Raw genomic sequence first — 18,008 nt, 5'->3', positions numbered from 1 at the left:
TCTACTGTTTAAGGTTCTATGGGTTGTTGTATTAAAGGAAATTTCTAAGACAAACAAGTCTACAAATTGTAAATGAAGATGTCCTTGTGTTAGTCAGAGTCCAGTTTTGTTTGTGGCATTACTCATCAGACCAGTATCTCAGTGCTGAAAATTCTTTCAAATGAGTAGATTTGTCTTAAAAAAAACAACAACACCAATTTCTATTAGGAATTGACTTTCTTTGTGCTCAGGTGCATGTTGACAACCATGGGCCTCTTGTTACATGTATAGATTTTGAAATGTTTTTATTTAGGTTTTCATATTTTTCGTTTGAATCATTAAATAGAAATAAAAATACCATCAAGATATTTATGTCTAATTCTATAACTGTTTTCCAAAGTTATTCCAGTCTAACAAAAACCAATTCAAGAAGTGATGATTTATTCTGATAATGAATCTGAGAAGTGCCTTGACTCCAATATGTAAATTTGTAGAGAGGATAGAACATTAATATTACCCTGTAAGCAAAGTCTACACATCAATAGATAATTAGGTATCATTATTATCACTTATTATTGATGGCCAGTCAATTTATGGCATCTTACAATGGCACGGTTATACTGACCATCGTAGTCAATAAGTAAATTTATTACTGATATTAAACATAGCTGAGAAATTCTTGTTTCCTCCCAGGGGCGATAGAGAGCCTGCATCATCACATGAACAAGGCAAAATTGTTAAAAGTGATATTGAAATTGCCTGTGGCTGCAAGGAGCTGTTTTTCAGAAGTTGCATTCTTTCAGCAGAAGTAGTTTTTAGCTCTCTATTCCTGCTGTGTTTTGACTAAGTGAATATCTACACTGGGCGGTAATACAGGCCCCTTGTTAAACACTGCTATCGGCCAGTGCTTCTAGGTAAATACCTTATATATGTGCTGTGGTCTGACAATCGTCTAGGCTTTTAATCTGAGTGTGAATTATAGGACCTGGTCTCAAGCGATTGCTCAGGAGTTCTCGTATTGATAGATCTACTGTACCACACCAAGAACATTGTTGTCACCTTCTGTATAGACTTCTACAGTGATTAGATTAATCAGGGCTAGGAAGAGAGTGGGGTAAGTATACTAAAATATCATCTGCTATTTAATAAGTCGGTATTCCATTTAACCATTGTTAGTGTTGTAGATAAATATATTGCTTATATATGTTGAGTGTCTGTATTGGTTTACACAAGAGAGGAATGTCAGCGAGATAAATCAAAAAGTCATTGTAAACAGTGGAAACAAATCACAGTGTATCAGTGATAAATCTAATGCATCTTCTGTTGATCTGTGCACCTGCAGAAAAAAAAATTGCCAGGTTCTGCTTACAGAAAATGAGGGAAAAGAAAAGCAAGGGTTTAATGGGGGAATTTTTAGGGTGAATTTTGGCGGTGATGATCTGGCAGTTCGTAACAGGATGAATGTTATTAAATCTTGAAGTGTAACATGTTGAGAATGTTAGGAGATTTAAGATAAAGATATAAAAGCCACAGCTATATGTGGATTTTTTTTCACCCAGGGGAGAAAGAATGCTTTTGTTTTAATTGCATATCTGAAAAAAAGAATTTGGCAGTAAATGCTGTGTAAGTCTTGGTGTCTGTGTTTTATATTCCTATCAGATGCTGTTTAGAGTGATATAGTAAAGATATTATAACAGATCTGCAAAATCAGTTTTTCCCCCCTGGTCTTTTACCAGTTCATAGAATATATCGACCTACTTGTAAGGTGTTAATGAATAATTGGTTAAAGAAGAAAGGAGAGGAGGAAAAAATCAGTGATTGATCAGAAGGAAACTGGTTTTAATTACATGCTTTCACCACTAACAGGTACAGTTAGTGGTGTTTTGTTAATTTGTACCAGTGTCGGCCCAATGATCCAACAATCTGGAGGAGGCTTTCTGTCTCCTATAAGAAAATATTGATGAGATGGAAATTGCCGTGTTTGGAGAAAGCTCAATATGATGACTGAATTGATTTTTCCCTCTCCATTGTGATGTAGCTGCTGAGAAGGTTTTTATATAATGACCCACTGTGTCAAAAAGGAAAACAGAAATCAGCTTTAGTTTATAAATTAACAATGTCTCATTGATGTTAAATTGACATCGAAGCTGTTTCCTTAGGTATTAGGCCAAGAATGTGACATCATAATTGATTCTTTTCTCCATTTCTTTAGAATTGAGTTTATCTCAGTTTGTTGGTTGTACCCATGCAATGCATTTATAGAGGCATTTTAATCCTGGCCTGGCTTTAAATGCAAAATTAAAGGTCTTATATTCTATAAACTTTTCCTGTTTTGATTTCAGACAATCCAGTTTTTGGTTCGTGCTAATGATAAGGAATCTATTGATAGTCGCTTTCATCTGAGGCATCTGAGTACTTTTTCTTACAGCAATAATTAGAAAGCTTAAAAAATTAAGATTGTAAATGAGATGGAAAATGGATCTGCTTTGTAGTATGGGGAATGAGGCAATGATCGGCAGGCTGAGAGATTTAGGCATGTCAAACAGCACAAGTAAAACACAGGATCTGCAGTGAATTACTCACTTAATCCCAGAATTCCTGAAGCTCCAACATGGCTTCTATCCTGTTCCACACGCTGTTTGTCACTTTATAAAATCAATTTAACTTCAAAGCATCCACATTTCATTACCTTGCAGCATAATTATGCAGCCTGGTGGCAATGTATTATGTCATTTGAACTGTTAATGATCTAGAAATTAAATTTCCCCCTTCTTTGTGAAGTAAATCTTGTGCTGACAGAGATTGAGTAGTATTTTTTTGTAGATTATTTAAAACATGCAGCTTATAGCTGTCTGATGAAAGTCACATGTGAGTATAAAGGGGTTCATTTGCAGGTGACAATTGACCTGTTTTGACCTTGTTTGACCTCTGCACTCTCTGTGTATGGAAGCACCTGTTACATTTTGTATGAGGCATCAGGTATTATCAGAGAAAAGGTGACATATGATGTTCATCAGAAGTATTGTAGACATCATTGATCCTACACATGTTACACAATGGTATTTGCCTTTGCATATTAATGCCCTGTTCACACGGAGAGTTTTAAATTCGCAGTAAATTAATGCGAAGTAAACTAATGCGAATTAAACTAATGCGAATTAAATTACGTTCACACGACAACTAATGCGAAGTAAACTAATGCGAATTAAATTTTTATTTCTACAATAAGGCTATTCAGTAAGGCTATTATGACGTCATTTTGCGAATCACGTCACATTGTGCTGAGCAGATACATTTGACCACTGATTTGACATAATGTCATAGTGTCTGTACACATTTTAGTGATTATCATAATTTCCCTTTGTTTTCCACTCAAAAATAGCACAAATACCTATATCTGACCACCGACATGTGGCCTGTGACTTAATTCTGCACTTACGCATGCGTCAAAATTTAATTCGAATTAGCTTCGCTTAGCGTTCACACGGAGCTAATGCGAAGTAATTTAATGCGCGGTAAACTAATTCAAATTAAACTAATTCGCATTAAATTCTCCGTGTGAACGCGGATCAAATTTAATTCGCAGTAACTTACGTTTAATTCGAATTAAACTCTCCGTGTGAACAGGGCATTAATAATCCCCCTCATAATTTAGAGCCAGCTGTTTGGTTGCAGTGACGTTAGTATGAGTGCTGGTCTCTGATATTGTTATTTATAGTTATTTCCTCCAGCCTGGAGGTCATTGGTCATAACTGAAATGGGTCAAATTCAGCCAAAGGATTTGCTAGAGTAATAATGTTAGTTGGAATTTCAAGGTGTAATACAGCCAGATGATTGAGGTTGGCAGAGACTATATAAGGCTAAGGGATATGTTCTGCATTTAAAATCTGGGGAGAACCTTATTCTCCTTTTGGTTCAGTAGACACCTTGTTTCTGGGGGACAGCCTTAATTCTGCATGAGTGATGGCCATTCAATGTTTGACAGCCATAGGTGACAGCTCCTTGGGATTTGGTCAGCAAACCCTCTTCTTCATTTGTGTAGGCCATGATTGGTTAGCTGTAATAATGCATGCTGGGACAGATTAATATTCATTAATGAGACATAACTGTCAAAGTGACCATACGCAGTGACTGGTAGATCTGGGCCATTATGAGTAGGCTGACAAAAATGTCCTCATGTTGAAAGGGAATTAACTTTGTCTCTATGTATAAGGAAAACTACAAATATTTGAAAAAAAAGATTTTTGACCTATAAGTGATAATATATTTGCTGTGGTTTGTGAAATCATTCAGTGCATTAATTAATAGCTCATTAAAAAAATCCATGAATTTCTCATTTCTTTTGATGAGCTCCCTAAATGCATTTTGAGGCAATGATTTATAGGGCATGTCTATTTAGATAATGCCACATGGGTCACAGAATTTCGAGAAACAGGGAGCTGCCAGATGAAATGATATTGATATTTCCCATTGTATTATTGTTTAGGTAGTTAACCAGACTGGATGTTGAACCTGTAACCTTCTTATTTGGGACAGTTACCCGTTAGATGTATCCTGCAATACTCAAACATTATTATCTCTGATCATGGCTTATTACATGGCAGTGTAATTGCTACCGAGTATATAAGGGAAAGTTTTCACAGAAAATGATGCTGATATGTTTGATTAATTGTTCCATTTTGTTTTTTAAAAAAAAAAAAAGGTATGGTTGTGGAGGCCTAGCTGTTTAATGTATTGGACTATAAAACCCATTGTGATAAATAATAGATATTTGTAGAGTATAAATATTAGTTACAACTGTCTGTCATATATTACTCAATAAGTTATCAGGAGGATAATACGTGTAAGAGTGTTTATTTTATCTCAATGACGTGTGCTTATGCTCAGTTACTCGACTCGATCATTCATATAGATAAACACATGGTGAAGAACTATTGTCTGCAATACCTGTAACATCTTATGCTAGTCAGACATGATCTCCAATACGTGTATTAATATTCTTATCATTCCTCCATTAGTTTTTATTATATGGACTAAATATACATTAAAATTGTTAAAGTTTTTATAGGAATTGTCTGATCCTTGTATACCTTTAACTTGCCAAATTTGAAGTGAGCATATAAAATATTGAAAATCTTTTGTACGAGGAGTTTAAAAAGTGAACTGCCTTTGATCTCGGTTTCAAACTTGTAATTGCAAATCATTTTTTCAATGCATTTGTCATTGTTGACATAATCCAGCTTGGAATGACAATTCTTTAACGTGGAAGCCCCATCGCGGACAATAGCGTTTATAGCTGTTTAAATATTTTTTTCTTCAGTCATTTATGTTTTAATGCCAAGTGGAACAAAAGCCACCATGTGGCGAGAAATCAAATATTTACCGAGCTTTCCATTAGAGTATTAAAACCTTGAAGCCTTTCGTGTTTAGGGAGGCCAAGTAAAGAGAGTCTATGATTAAGTAGTCCGTATGGACTGAAGTTAATTGAAATTTCAGGTTTTCATACCAACGTTTTTCTCCTGTAAACCTTCAGAGTATAAGTTCTAGTGGGAGATGTTTCTCATCATTTCATTCCAGAAATAAGATTTTATGTTATCTGCAGTCATAATAAAAAACCACAATTGTCTTGTTTAGTGACATGTTTCTACCTGTTCTTCACTTCTCCTTTTATCCTTCAGTCTATTTGTAGCAGATTTTTCTAATCTATGCGATATCTTCTCTCTATTGATTGTGGACCTCCAATATCCTGTATCGTGAATAGAGAATTACTTGAATTTTTTCTTCTAATATCTGCGCAGTTTTTTTTTTATTTATTGTGCTGGAGTGAAAAAAAAAATGAAATTCTTTTTAATTTACATATATTTATGCCCTGTTTTAACCACATTTAAATCAATAGCCATTATTATCATTTTCTTGATCTGATATTCTATAATCTTGTAAACAATATGGTATGACTAAAATCTATCACCCTGTTTAGGACATGCAAACTTAACATCTAGTACAGTAATTAACTGTGGGCACATATGCTTGTAAAACCTTGTTGAAAAGGGGCTGAATACATAATGCATCATAAAATGTCTTGTAAAAAGCTCTTATGCTAATGTGTTTGGTAGTTACATTTTGGAAAGTCAGCATGTTACTCGTGAGAGAAAGATAACCTTTGATCTTTAGGCAACAAAGACTAATTTAGGCTTCTTCAATTATAACGTAATTAAGCAGAATTTTTTTTAAAGAAATGTCATTTTTGTCACAAGCAACATTATTGCCTCTTTGGTAGACTTGGGAAAACGGAACTTTTTACTGGCCTTAATCTACCTCAGGAGCTTTGGACTCATACTGTAGGTCTAATAATTCAAAGGTTGCTTGTTTGAATACAAATGATGTATCATCCAGGGCAATCTCCCACTTAGTATCTTGGAAATCTTTATTAGCCTCCATGACCAGAGTTAAATTTAACTTGTATTTTTCAAACAGTATATTAAATCGTGATAGAAAATGGCTCAAGATAGTAAAGATTGTTTCGAATTTATAACCTGTAATGTTGTTCTGTTGCAATATCCATGAAATATTCATTATTTGGTAAATGTCAATTAATGGTTTTCCGTCAGCTATCTTGTAGAAATGGATGATCAATTTCAGCAACTTGCTGCCTTCATCAACATCTTTGGGGCAATACACTTGGAATTGGAATAATGTTGGTATTGATCATATGCAGGAATGAAAAGTAAAAAAAAATCTTTGGAGCCAACGGGATTATTCACTGGGAAAAGACTAGAGGCACTATTTAGGAATCATTTTCCTTTTTGTATAATAATTCAAAAAAAAAAAAAAATCTCAGTCTTCCTCAGGCTTTTAGCATTAAGATTGATAATTGATGTTTACAGAGCTGAGAGACATCAAATGTAGACTGTTAAGCCTGGAAAGATGTAAACTCTATTCATATATTGCCTTGGATAATTTAAGAATAATTTAGTAAATTTGATATATGAGAAATGTTAGCATTGTATGTGGCATTTTGAATTCAATGCAGCCTATATGTGTGATTGCTGTGTATTAACTATGTAAATGATATTCATTTTAATGATAGCATGAATGTATTGATCAGATGGGAAATGAGCTCTATCAGCAAATTGAACACCTATGGGAGGCTAATTAGGTAGGAAACAGATACTTTTGATTAAGAATTTAGAAAAGCCATCAGGTTTTATCATTGCCATCAACTAAAATTGATTTATTCCATGAATTTTATTTCTTTTCTTGTTTACCCCCCCAAAAAAAGACCCCTCAGAAAACACTTTTTTAAAATCTCAACTGTGTATGAAAAAAAATACAACATATTGAAAATGCAATATTTACAGTCAATGTGAGACCTTTGAGGACCTTGCTTGCTTGTTTTGTACATGTGACAATGTCCGCTATTACACAGTTGATTACAAGAACAGAAAGTGATATTATGAGGAGGTGCTCGGTGAATTGAATTTTATTGAAGCATATAGTAAGCACTGGGAGCCTATAGAGCCTATTGATTGGAGTTGGTGTTGGGGGGCTTAGACGTGCATCTCTCTGTGTAATTGTGACAATAATACCAGAAACTGATGGTCACAGGTTTACACTCATTGGGCAGATCAATATTGTAATCACTGAAGTGATTGGCTCTCCTTAATCAATCAGCACAAGTCTAGCAGTTTCTATAGAATTGAGAAGTTAGAAAACAAAACTTGGCTGCACATAATTTCAGTATTTTTTTTTCCAGTAATGTCTGCAAAGAGATTCTTTTATAGTGTATATTGTTCATTAGTTTTGATCCTTATTCGTGACCATAGAGGGTAATTTGTCAGCTGAGGGGGAATGAATAGAAATCAATATCTATTAGTAACAGGTTATTATTCTAAGTAGGATAAATACATACATCAGGCAGCTGTCAGGTTGTATGATTAAAAAGTATACAAAACATTGATTTTAAGAGCAGAGGGAAAAAAGTTGCTTTCATTGAAATCGAGAATTTTATCATGAGCATTTATCTTCAGTGTCATTGAGAATACACTGTAGAAGGCAGACTTTGTATCTTGTCACAACAGGCCAATATTACTTTGTACAGGTAAATCTCGTTAACAATTCATGCCACAGGTGAAGTGTTTGATCCTCAGGTAGGGTTTGTGATAGCCCAGGTATTTAATGACAATATTATGCTTGTTTGTCTTTGTTTAGTCGCGATATAAACGTGGTTATGGGTCGCCTATTAATACTGGTTATTACCTAGTCTTTACACTTCATTTCCACATAAACTTTTGTATCTATTTTTTTTAAAAGTGAGATTAGAACCTTAGCTGGAAGTAGATTAAGTGATTGATTAGGTAAATTTGTGTGTGAATATCTTATTGAGAGCTGGCTGGAAAATTGATTGTGTAGTCAGTGTATGAGGAACACTGGTGTGTGAAATATTTATGTAGGGAATTTTCAGCCCGTAGTTTATGGAATGCCATATTCACTGATTGCCTCGTGAAGAACAGAAAAACTACTTGGCCAGAGTTAAGACACACAGATTTGCGTGTTTCACTTGGGTGAGAGTGTCTGTTTAAGAAACAGTTATACAGATAATTATTACAACCAAGGATTCTTGGGACAAATTTGACTCAAGGAGTTCTGTCGTTTGAGACGTAGTCGAGACAGGTGAGTGCTTCCATGTTTAATTATGTTAACCTCTCTTGTCATTTAAAAATGATCTGTCATCTGCCGGCTGTGACAATACTTGGAGGTTTGTAATTCGCTGATAAATAAACCTTTTTATTAAACCCTCTGGAAAATTTACTGGCATAGGAATATATCATAGGTCTGCACAAAAATTATATTTATTTACTTAAAATGATGCCAGTGGCACAAACTCTGTACAGGGAAAGGAATATGATATATGAACTACAACTTAATTGATAATTATCTTGCATGTTTAAAAGCTGTTTTAGTTGCAGGTAGTTACAGTGTCTTGTCAGAGTGTCTATATTTCATGTGATTACACATTAAATTTGCATACATTTAGGCTCGATAACCTTCAAAGTGTAATTCATTGTTGGATCATTAAGGGGCAGCAGAGAAGTGTTGGCATGCTTCGCTAGCACTAAGTTAATTGTGGTATGTTAGGCGCTAGATTAAACTAAGATAAGACAAGTAAATATAACAGCTAAGGCATTGTGTGGGATATCTTTCTCGCTATTAGTACATCATCTTAAGATATCTTATATTTTATGCAAGAGAGCCAGGGATTTTTTTTATGATACTGTTTGATGATGAATGTAAATTAAAAGGCATGACATTCAGATTAGACGAGATTAATGGCTTCTTACTCCAGCTTGCTTTAATTAATTTTATTTATGCAACTACTCAAAAAAGATTTTATAGCATGCCAGTAGAAAATATGTTTAGCAATGTTCATGCATTAGAGTATAGTATACATAGTGTTTGGTTGAGACACAAAAGTATAGTCCTGGTGGACTGCTGTTTTGTTCTCATGTCACATTTTAGAAATCTCATAATTAGCATATCATCCAGGAAAAAAAATCATTTGCATACCACAATTTTTTTTCTGTCAAGTGCTAAGTACATGTACTTTTAATGTATTTTAGGTATCACATATCTTATTTCTGTTGTCCATTAGTATTCCAAGTTGTGACTAATTCCAAGTTTAATCCCTGGACTGTTGGTCTTCTTTGAGACTTTGTGAAACTCTGTTTTAATTATTTTACACTTGAAATAGCATAACACCTCCTGTAGCATTGTATTAAGCCATTGGCGTTGTAATCGTTTACCCAAAGTGGAAATTAGATATTTCCTTTCTTGTATTGACTTATTTTTGTACTTCTTAATCTTCTAACAAAACCATTTGTTAGTTGAGATTTTTAAGTAGCCCTTCTTAAGAACCACCGATGTCATGTTATGAGAGATTTAATTCTTCTCCAATATTCTTTAGTACATTAAATGCGCCAATTCATCGCCATGATTTGATATGAATAAAATACAAGTGTACAAAATTGATTTGTCGTTTGTGTACACATAAAACTCCTTGTGAAAGGGGTATTGAAAGCCTGACTTTAGAAGTTTGATAACCAGACATACTTAAGATGAAGTAGATTTTTAGGGAGGGGTGCATCACAGGAGACTGATTTAATAGCCTTTTTTTTTAACTAGGGCATGGACATTTATAAAGACCCTATTTTTTGCAATTTCAAAAAAGGCTTAAAGATTTTTACTTGACATTTTAACCAATACTGGTTCATAAAAAGAAATATTCTACCAAATTTTGGTAGAAAGAAAAACATCTTGAGGAGACAGTTACCCTTCAATAAAAAGTCAATTAGCAGAGTAACTTTTCACTTTGTTGGTTTCTTTGTGGAGAGCCTTTAAGAGCAGGGATCTGTGTAGGGGTCATAAAGTTGTTATTATTCTAGCGATGGTGTACCTTTAATTCTTTCCACGGATCATCTGAATGTGATCATGTCCTAATATGGTTAAAGGCTATTAAATGGATATTTGCTGAATTTAAACAGTTTTGTTTGTCTGTATTTATCCAAGCAGGAGAAAAGCTCAGCAATGATTCTTGTTTGTTTAAATATTGATATGAGGAATCCAATGGTTAGCTGCCTTTGACAGTCAAGAAAAATCCTAGCTACTGTGGCCCTCCCATGCATTGATTTATTGGTTATTAGTGGGGGTCAGAGGTCAAGGGTTAGTTGGTTTTTCATGCCCATGAACAGATGAAGATTAATGCTGAAGATAAACTGTTTGTGTGAAGATCCGGACAGTGTACAGAGAGAGGACCTATTTTTCTTTGGTACAAAATACCAAATTAGCATTGAGTGAAGTTTTTAGGCCTTATTGTGGCGAGGTTAACGTCACCTGTCGAGAGAGTGGTGTGCCTACCTGAGACATTTTTACCTGTCAGCAGTCCACGTTGGGGTGTGCACAGTGTATATTGTGTATCTTATGTCTGCTTAGTGGAGTGTGTGTGTGTGCTAGGATTATTAACAGTTTTTTTGTTGGTGTGTGTTTCTCAAAGATTGTGTTTGGAATATATACATTAAGGATTAGCATGTGACTCAGAAGGGAGATAAAGAAATTGGTCTTTATTGTTAAACAGCCAACTAGCATGTGAGGTAAGGATTTTCTCTTGTAATTGATTTAAGCAACAGAAGATTTAATGTCTTGTTTAATGGATAAGATTTTTTTTTGTCTGGTCGGTGGGTTATCAGACATATTGACTGAACTCTGTAGGGCTATCACAGTGCCTAGATTGCGATGTGTAAACTGGTAGCCGATTACTTGATCTATAAAGTATAAAGAAGTCATGTCATTGACAGATGCGGACAAGTTACTGTATATAATTAACCATTACTGGCAGCCATTAACAGAGGGGCCTGTAATCAATTTCACTGGTTTGAACCATTCTAGTTGGGAGAGCCATACACAAATCATACATGCTTATCTTAATCACCTGCTGCTGTAAAAATCGCAATATATCCTAATTATTTCCACTGATCGTCTCCAGTTTTTGCATGCTATAAATTGATAAAGGGAAGAATTGAAATGAAGTGCACCTGCGGAACCTGCAATAAGAGGGAACGATTTTTTCCATGTTCAATCAAGTTTATAAAATATTCTTCCCCTCTGATGGACTCATTATATGTGTGCCTTATGCTCATTAGCATAAGAAAAATACAGCAGACCTCAAGCCAGGCCAATTTATATTTAAACAGTGAATGGTATTAGATGGATTTCTTGTGGTGTTGTGTTTTATGGCCCAGCAGTTATAGGGTAAAAAGGGAGAACCCACCTCTTTAGGATCAAGCTTTGAATTAGTTTATTATCTGACATGCTTCTTGTTGGAAGGAAATTCAGAGATCGCGGAGTCTGATACTGTGGCATATGTGTGGTGCATGAATGGCGCTAAGAGCCTAGAAAAACATGCAATTGATGTTGGCTTCATCTAGAACAAGAGTGATAACACAGCAATGTGTGTGTGCTGTAATTGCTGTAAATAATTGGATTTCAATTAGGGGTTCCCTATGGGGTAGAGGGGGGATGACAGAAAATACTTGAGAATGATTTGTTTTACTTATGAAAGGAAAAGAATTAACAGATTCTTATGATTTTTTTGCCAAACTTTCTGTAGGTGTTCTAGTAAAATTTTATTGATTAAGATCTGATAAAATAATCATGTGAACAGTAAGGTATGATTTAATTAACTATGTAAACAGTTTCACTGTGTGTGAAAACCAATATCTTGGGGGATAAAACTATAGTCTACCTGACCGCTCAACAGGTAAATGATATATTACATTGTGTGAAACAAATTTATCTCCTTTCTCCCAGGGGACATTATAGGCTCTCTGGGATTTTGATTGGTTGGTTCACTTAGCTGGCTTTCTGTGTGCCAGATTTATAGCTGAAAGAAACCTGATGGATTCTAAAGGTTAAAATATATGTGATCACCTAATGATTAATAAGCACTGATTCCCAATTATGAATTAAAAAATGGTGGTGTTTTGAAAACAAATTTGACAAAAGAAGATGAATTACATTGAAGTTATGGAGTACGTGCAAAGATCAAATTCTCAAGATTGTAATATTTAACCCAAGTTTTAGATATGAATCTATCAGTGAATTTAACTTTTAAGAAAACTGCAAAGTCAGAGTTGAGTGAGCAATAAAAGAAGTTGATAATAAATCGGACTTAGCCCCTGTAATCTTTCAGGGAGGTGAAGAAACAATTTTCTCTCCCTTCAGCATACAGGATATCTTGTTGAGCATATTTGATAAACAGACTGTTTCTTAGAGCAGTAGGAATTAAATTTCAACCATAATTTTGTGCTTAATAGAATCCCACAATTTATGTTATCTATTTTTTGTTTTATTATTATGAACATAGCTTTACATATTTTTAAATCAACATTTTAATTTTTTGACTGCTATTAGGACCTTCTACTGTGTTTTGTACTGCATTATAATCTAATCTTTGTACTTGAAATTTAATCTGTGTAAAATTGACATGAGGAAAGATAAACTGTTATTTAAATTAGGCGAGTTAAATCTCCAGTATTGAAAGACGCATGATATTTATCAGGTAGGGTATAAAAGCCTACAATGATCTGTCAAATAGCATTAAGGCTGAATGATATCGGGGAAATTGATTTTTAATAAGCCATTGGTATAGATCAGCTAGAAAACTTCTTATACTTGTAATGTAAATTCTGTTGGGAAATTCTTCTAAAGAGTTTATTTTTGCGAAAATGAATGAGGTCCAAGTCCCATATTCCATTCAGTCTAAATAAGAACAATAAACTTCATATTCTACTTAAATAGAAACATCCAGATGACATTAGAGCATTAACCTCAAGGTTTGAGAATTGGAAAGCTTTTATTATAATTATGGAGACACAGAAAAATAATTTTCTATTTTAGTTGCTATTTTCTAATAAATCTTTTAATGTTTAGTTGCACCTGGACAGAAATAATCATAAGTCATAGCAATAATAACTTCACTTACAGTAGTATAAAATACACAGCATGATGGTCATAGATAAACCTTTAATGAAGGCTTAGTATATAGTAATGACACCTATTTATTGGCACACAGAAAATCCTCACAAAAAACTGTATTGTGTCTATTATAATATTATCATCAAGGAGTCAGTGCCCCCTTCTGCGGAATAGGAACGTGATGGCCTTATACTGTACATTGTATATTAAGAAATGATGCTTTGTTAGTTTGGTTGGTTATTGTCAGTCAAGAAAATGCTGTGCTGTTTCAAGGATTTTGGAAATTAATTTATGATTCTGTAGGTATTAGTGATTAAGCATTTAAAAAATCAGGCTTCAAGAGTCATTGAGGAAATTATTCAAGATGTGTGATAATTAATCACTTTATATATTTCAAAAGCCTAGCAGTTGTAAATTTGTCAGTTTTATGTAAATTAAGTAATTTGTAAGAGTTTCCTTAGGAAGGTAGTGAAGCAATATATGTTTCAACTTGAGAGATGTGAAATTTGAAAAACAGGATAGAGATAATTGTCAGGAATACACATAAAATAAGGAAGCTTTTAAGGTGGTGAGGGCCACGGATTGTATAACAAAATGTAGCCAGGAAAACACTTGTGGAAGTATGATAAACTAGTAAGGGTAAATCTCCTGTTATGAGCTAGCTCTGTGTGCCAGTTCCTGTCCTGAAATGTTACTACACATACATAACTCTCGGACTTTGTAACAAGGATTTTACCAGCGCTTTATCTGATACACTGTGTGGAAGGTTCTTTAATTGATTCGCATCTTTTTTTTTTACGAGTGTGTATATCTACATGAAGGTATTTTCACAAGGAAGTAGTTAGTTTTCTATGTAATAAATGGTATAATAACTTAGATGGTTATAATTCTGACATTTTTGATTTTTCAGGCACTGGACGGGACTCAGCTTTGAACGATCCAAAGATCAAGAGCAGAGAACTCTTCATTTCCAACGCCTCTGATACATACCCTGTGAAGGCCCTAAGGTAATTAGAATGATAAGATTGGTTTTATTTTGAAAATGTTTGGTTTTTAAATTTTCAAACCTCATGTTATTAGAGTGGAACAATCAGTTGTAGATTTTACAACCTTTTGGCCATTTGCTTCAAGTTTTTCTTTTCCAATGTCATAACTAAGGTATATGTGAATCGTTTAATCAAAGTAAAAAAAAATTAAAAGATTTCTCTGTGTTGTAACTCTAAAATCCAGTGTAAAGTTTTGTTAGTGTGGGTGACAAAGTAGTATTAGGATTACAGTCTGCACATAGTGAGTGATAATAGGAGAAGCCCTTAAATAACTCAAGTATGTGTTGTTTCTTTGCATTGAACATTATACAGCAAAGTGAACAACGTCCTTAAATGTAGCTAAATGATTGTGTGACCGCATAAAAGTCAATAAATGTTTTATTGTTGGAGAATGTTTCAATTCAATGACTTTTTATTCAATAAACCAAACCTAACCATTGTTTTCATCAGGCTAGGTGGTTATTTGATCTTGCAGCTTAGAATAATTATCCTAACATTTAATTATCATTTGAAAGTAGTAAATGTTTTATAAAATGAAATACTATAATTGATCGATTGATAATCTGAACCTGCAGATCAACTTTGCCCATGCATTGTTCAAATTTTGATTCTTCAAGATAGAAGAACTGTTTTTTCTCAAATAAAATTGTTGTACCTATGTTATTGATTCCATTGATATTTCATCAGACACTTAAGTGAGTTATCTAGTTAGTGTCAGATGATGGTTAGTGTTGATATCTGATAAAAGTTTACACTGTATGAATGGCTAAAATATAAAACAACCAATCATAAAACATTGGTGAAACAATTATAATTAGGAAGTTAATGCTTTAATTTTTTTTTTCAATGTTTAGAAAGTAGTGTGGACAATTATGTATTCATATAAAATTATACAATGTAAATTAATTACCTGTTCCTATGGGCGAGTAATGTATGTATCATAGATTTAAGCCTTATGATGTCTTTCATTATAGTATGACATAAACATGATATAATCATGTAAAAAAAAAAAAAAAAAAAAAGGCTTTTTTTTTTCAATTCATTCAAATGCATAAATTCATTGTCTTCAAAATAAATTAAGACAATTTGTAGATTGTGCTAACTGCTGAGTGCAGTATTTTCACAAATGTTTGGCTTCAAGAAATTTACCATGAAAAAATCTGGAGAATTTACACTAGTTCACAGAAGAAATATGCGATCCATAACGTTGATATATCGCATGCTTAGCTGTAAACAGTGATACATGAAAGATCATTTTTGTCAGCTGTTATTAAATAAGTGTCATTAAGTATGGAACACTGGATTTATGTCCTTGTGCTTTTACATATTAAATTCTAATTCATCCTAGCGTTAGGTGCTTTGTATAGATACAAATACAATATAACAAAAAAGACTCCGAATCACATACAAATGAAAAATTGAAAAGATTTAAAATACATGGGTCTCCTTTCCTTATGAAATTGTAGGGGAAAGTGTAAAGTTGAGCACTTCCAAGACATCTATTCTGCGAAGAACTTCAAGCCAAGAGACGATACTTTCTTCTATGTACTAGAATATAATCCGAAAACAAAAAGACTGGCCACCACGCAAGGCGAGATTCGAGTGGGTCCGAGCCATCAGGTAAGAAATTTATCTGCTTGTTTACCTTCAAGTTATCATTTGACTCGATCCTACATGTGCAGAATCCACAAGGTGTTTTATTGTGTGTCATTCATCTTGGTCATTTGGAAGCAAAATAGCATGATATTACTAGTATTATTGTATCAACTAGGTCTTTTTTGTATCAGTGAGAAGAGATTATATTTTCCTGTAGTTTAAAACCTCACAATGACCATTCAAAATCGAGGAGTAGGAATAAGCAGTAAAATTCAATAACACAAATTGTTTTTCTTCAGTTTTTAGCTTCATTTGTAAGATGTTTAAATACACAAACATATTTTGCAATGGAGTGAATTTTTTTTACCCGATTGTATTATCAAATACAAGATAAAGCTATCGGGGATGAGACCTGGCCTGATATCAAACACATGATTCTTTTAATAATGAGTTGATACTTGAATTTTTGGGTGGTATAAATGTTTAGTCTTGTAATTGATACTTTTTGAAATGGGAATTTTAGTGTAGTGGAGGCAAATTATACCTTTAAGATACAGCAAGCAATCCATAATCTTGTCAAAAAGATGACTTGAGGTAAATTCCACAAGATAAACAAAAAGCATGTTTCTATGCATGAGAGGAGATAATAGCTATTTTGGGGAGCACTATCAACTTTTTAAGCCATTTAAACAAGTTTTCTCAATTACCTGTGCTGAGCTGATTATACACATTCATGTTAAAAGCTAATCTGCCGAGTGTTGATTTTCAAACCAACCTTGTAAATTGGCCAATTTCGGTTTTATGATTTTTCTCTTCTTCAGCTAAGTAAATGGTCTAACAAAGGATAATTAAAGTATAAAGAATTAAAATAATTAAAATTGCCTACTGCCATTGTCAGATTAGCAAGGGGCAGTAATTTGAATCTCCATGGGTTACTTTCACTGTAGACCAAATCGAGAAATTTGCCACCACAATGGAGGATAAGTGGGTGTAAATTTTTGGGCTTCTAATTTTGTCCTTTGTGATGTGGCTTTATTAAGAAGGACAGGGATTGGTCACAATATGAGTGGGATCTAGAATTATATACATATGTAGTTCGTTGTTTTACCACGCTTGCTGTTAAATCTGTATCATTGATATAATGCACATCCTGCACAATCTTGTACACATCTCAGAGGACAACAGCTTTATTCACTGATGATTAAATTTTTAAAAAAGTACACGGAAAAAAAGTGAAGATCAAACATTTTTTGGCATTTTTACAAACCATTTATTAATAATGGAAAGAGTGTGTTCGAATCTTTTTATGTTTTAGCTGTTCATTTGGTTAAGGTTTGCGCTTAGCGTGACTGATTTTATGTAGCCTTATATTTGCATTATCTAAGGAATGTTTAACAAGATTTTTGTCTGCGTGGTGCTTTACTTTATAGAAATCTCTTAAAGGCTACAAGGGTCTGCAGAGCTTACAGAGATATAAACCCGGTATTTTATTGATGTAATAAATGATTTATTAGTGTGTTGATTTTATGAAAATTGCTTTTAATACTTAGACGCGGCTTTAATGATAAGTGTTGTACCCATAGCAAGATGGTAAACATTATATCCAATCGTAATGAACATCTTAATTCCTGAAAGGTGTTATTTTAAAAGTAAAAGCAGACAGTATTGGGCCACCACTACGAACCAATGATTGATTTCTGAGCAATAAGAAAATGTACATAATATATTTCACCGACGAATTTTTGTCAGCTTTGAAGTATCTTTTGAAATGTGTGTTTAGGGTTTAGCTTTACAAGTGTTTGATGTATGGAAGGTGCATGTGAAGTCTTGTTATCCGGGTGAAAGGGGGAAATACTCCAA

At 33.7% G+C, this 18,008-nt stretch overlaps 1 protein-coding gene across 3 annotated transcripts in view; it reads left to right on the top strand.

The window, feature by feature from the left end:
• Positions 1 to 18,008, top strand: part of LOC133197522 (arginine-glutamic acid dipeptide repeats protein-like) — a 73,640-nt gene that overhangs the window by 20,684 nt on the left and 34,948 nt on the right. For 2 of the 3 annotated variants that reach the window (XM_061333599.1, XM_061333598.1), the window contains exons 5-6: positions 14,417 to 14,513; positions 16,019 to 16,172. In XM_061333599.1, the coding sequence (XP_061189583.1) occupies positions 14,417 to 14,513; positions 16,019 to 16,172 (251 nt within the window). Of the gene's footprint in view, positions 1 to 10,820; positions 11,124 to 14,416; positions 14,514 to 16,018; positions 16,173 to 18,008 lie in introns of those variants that run through there. The other variant, XM_061333600.1, reaches the window with a different exon arrangement.

This window comes from Saccostrea echinata, unplaced genomic scaffold, assembly GCF_033153115.1.
Source record: "Saccostrea echinata isolate AGI-Se365-2 ecotype Australia unplaced genomic scaffold, CSIRO_AGI_Sech_v1 ptg000030l, whole genome shotgun sequence".
Classification (NCBI taxonomy): Eukaryota; Metazoa; Mollusca; class Bivalvia; order Ostreida; family Ostreidae; genus Saccostrea; species Saccostrea echinata.
Note: the sequence above shows the minus strand (reverse complement) of the source record. Positions and strands in the feature narration are given on the sequence as shown.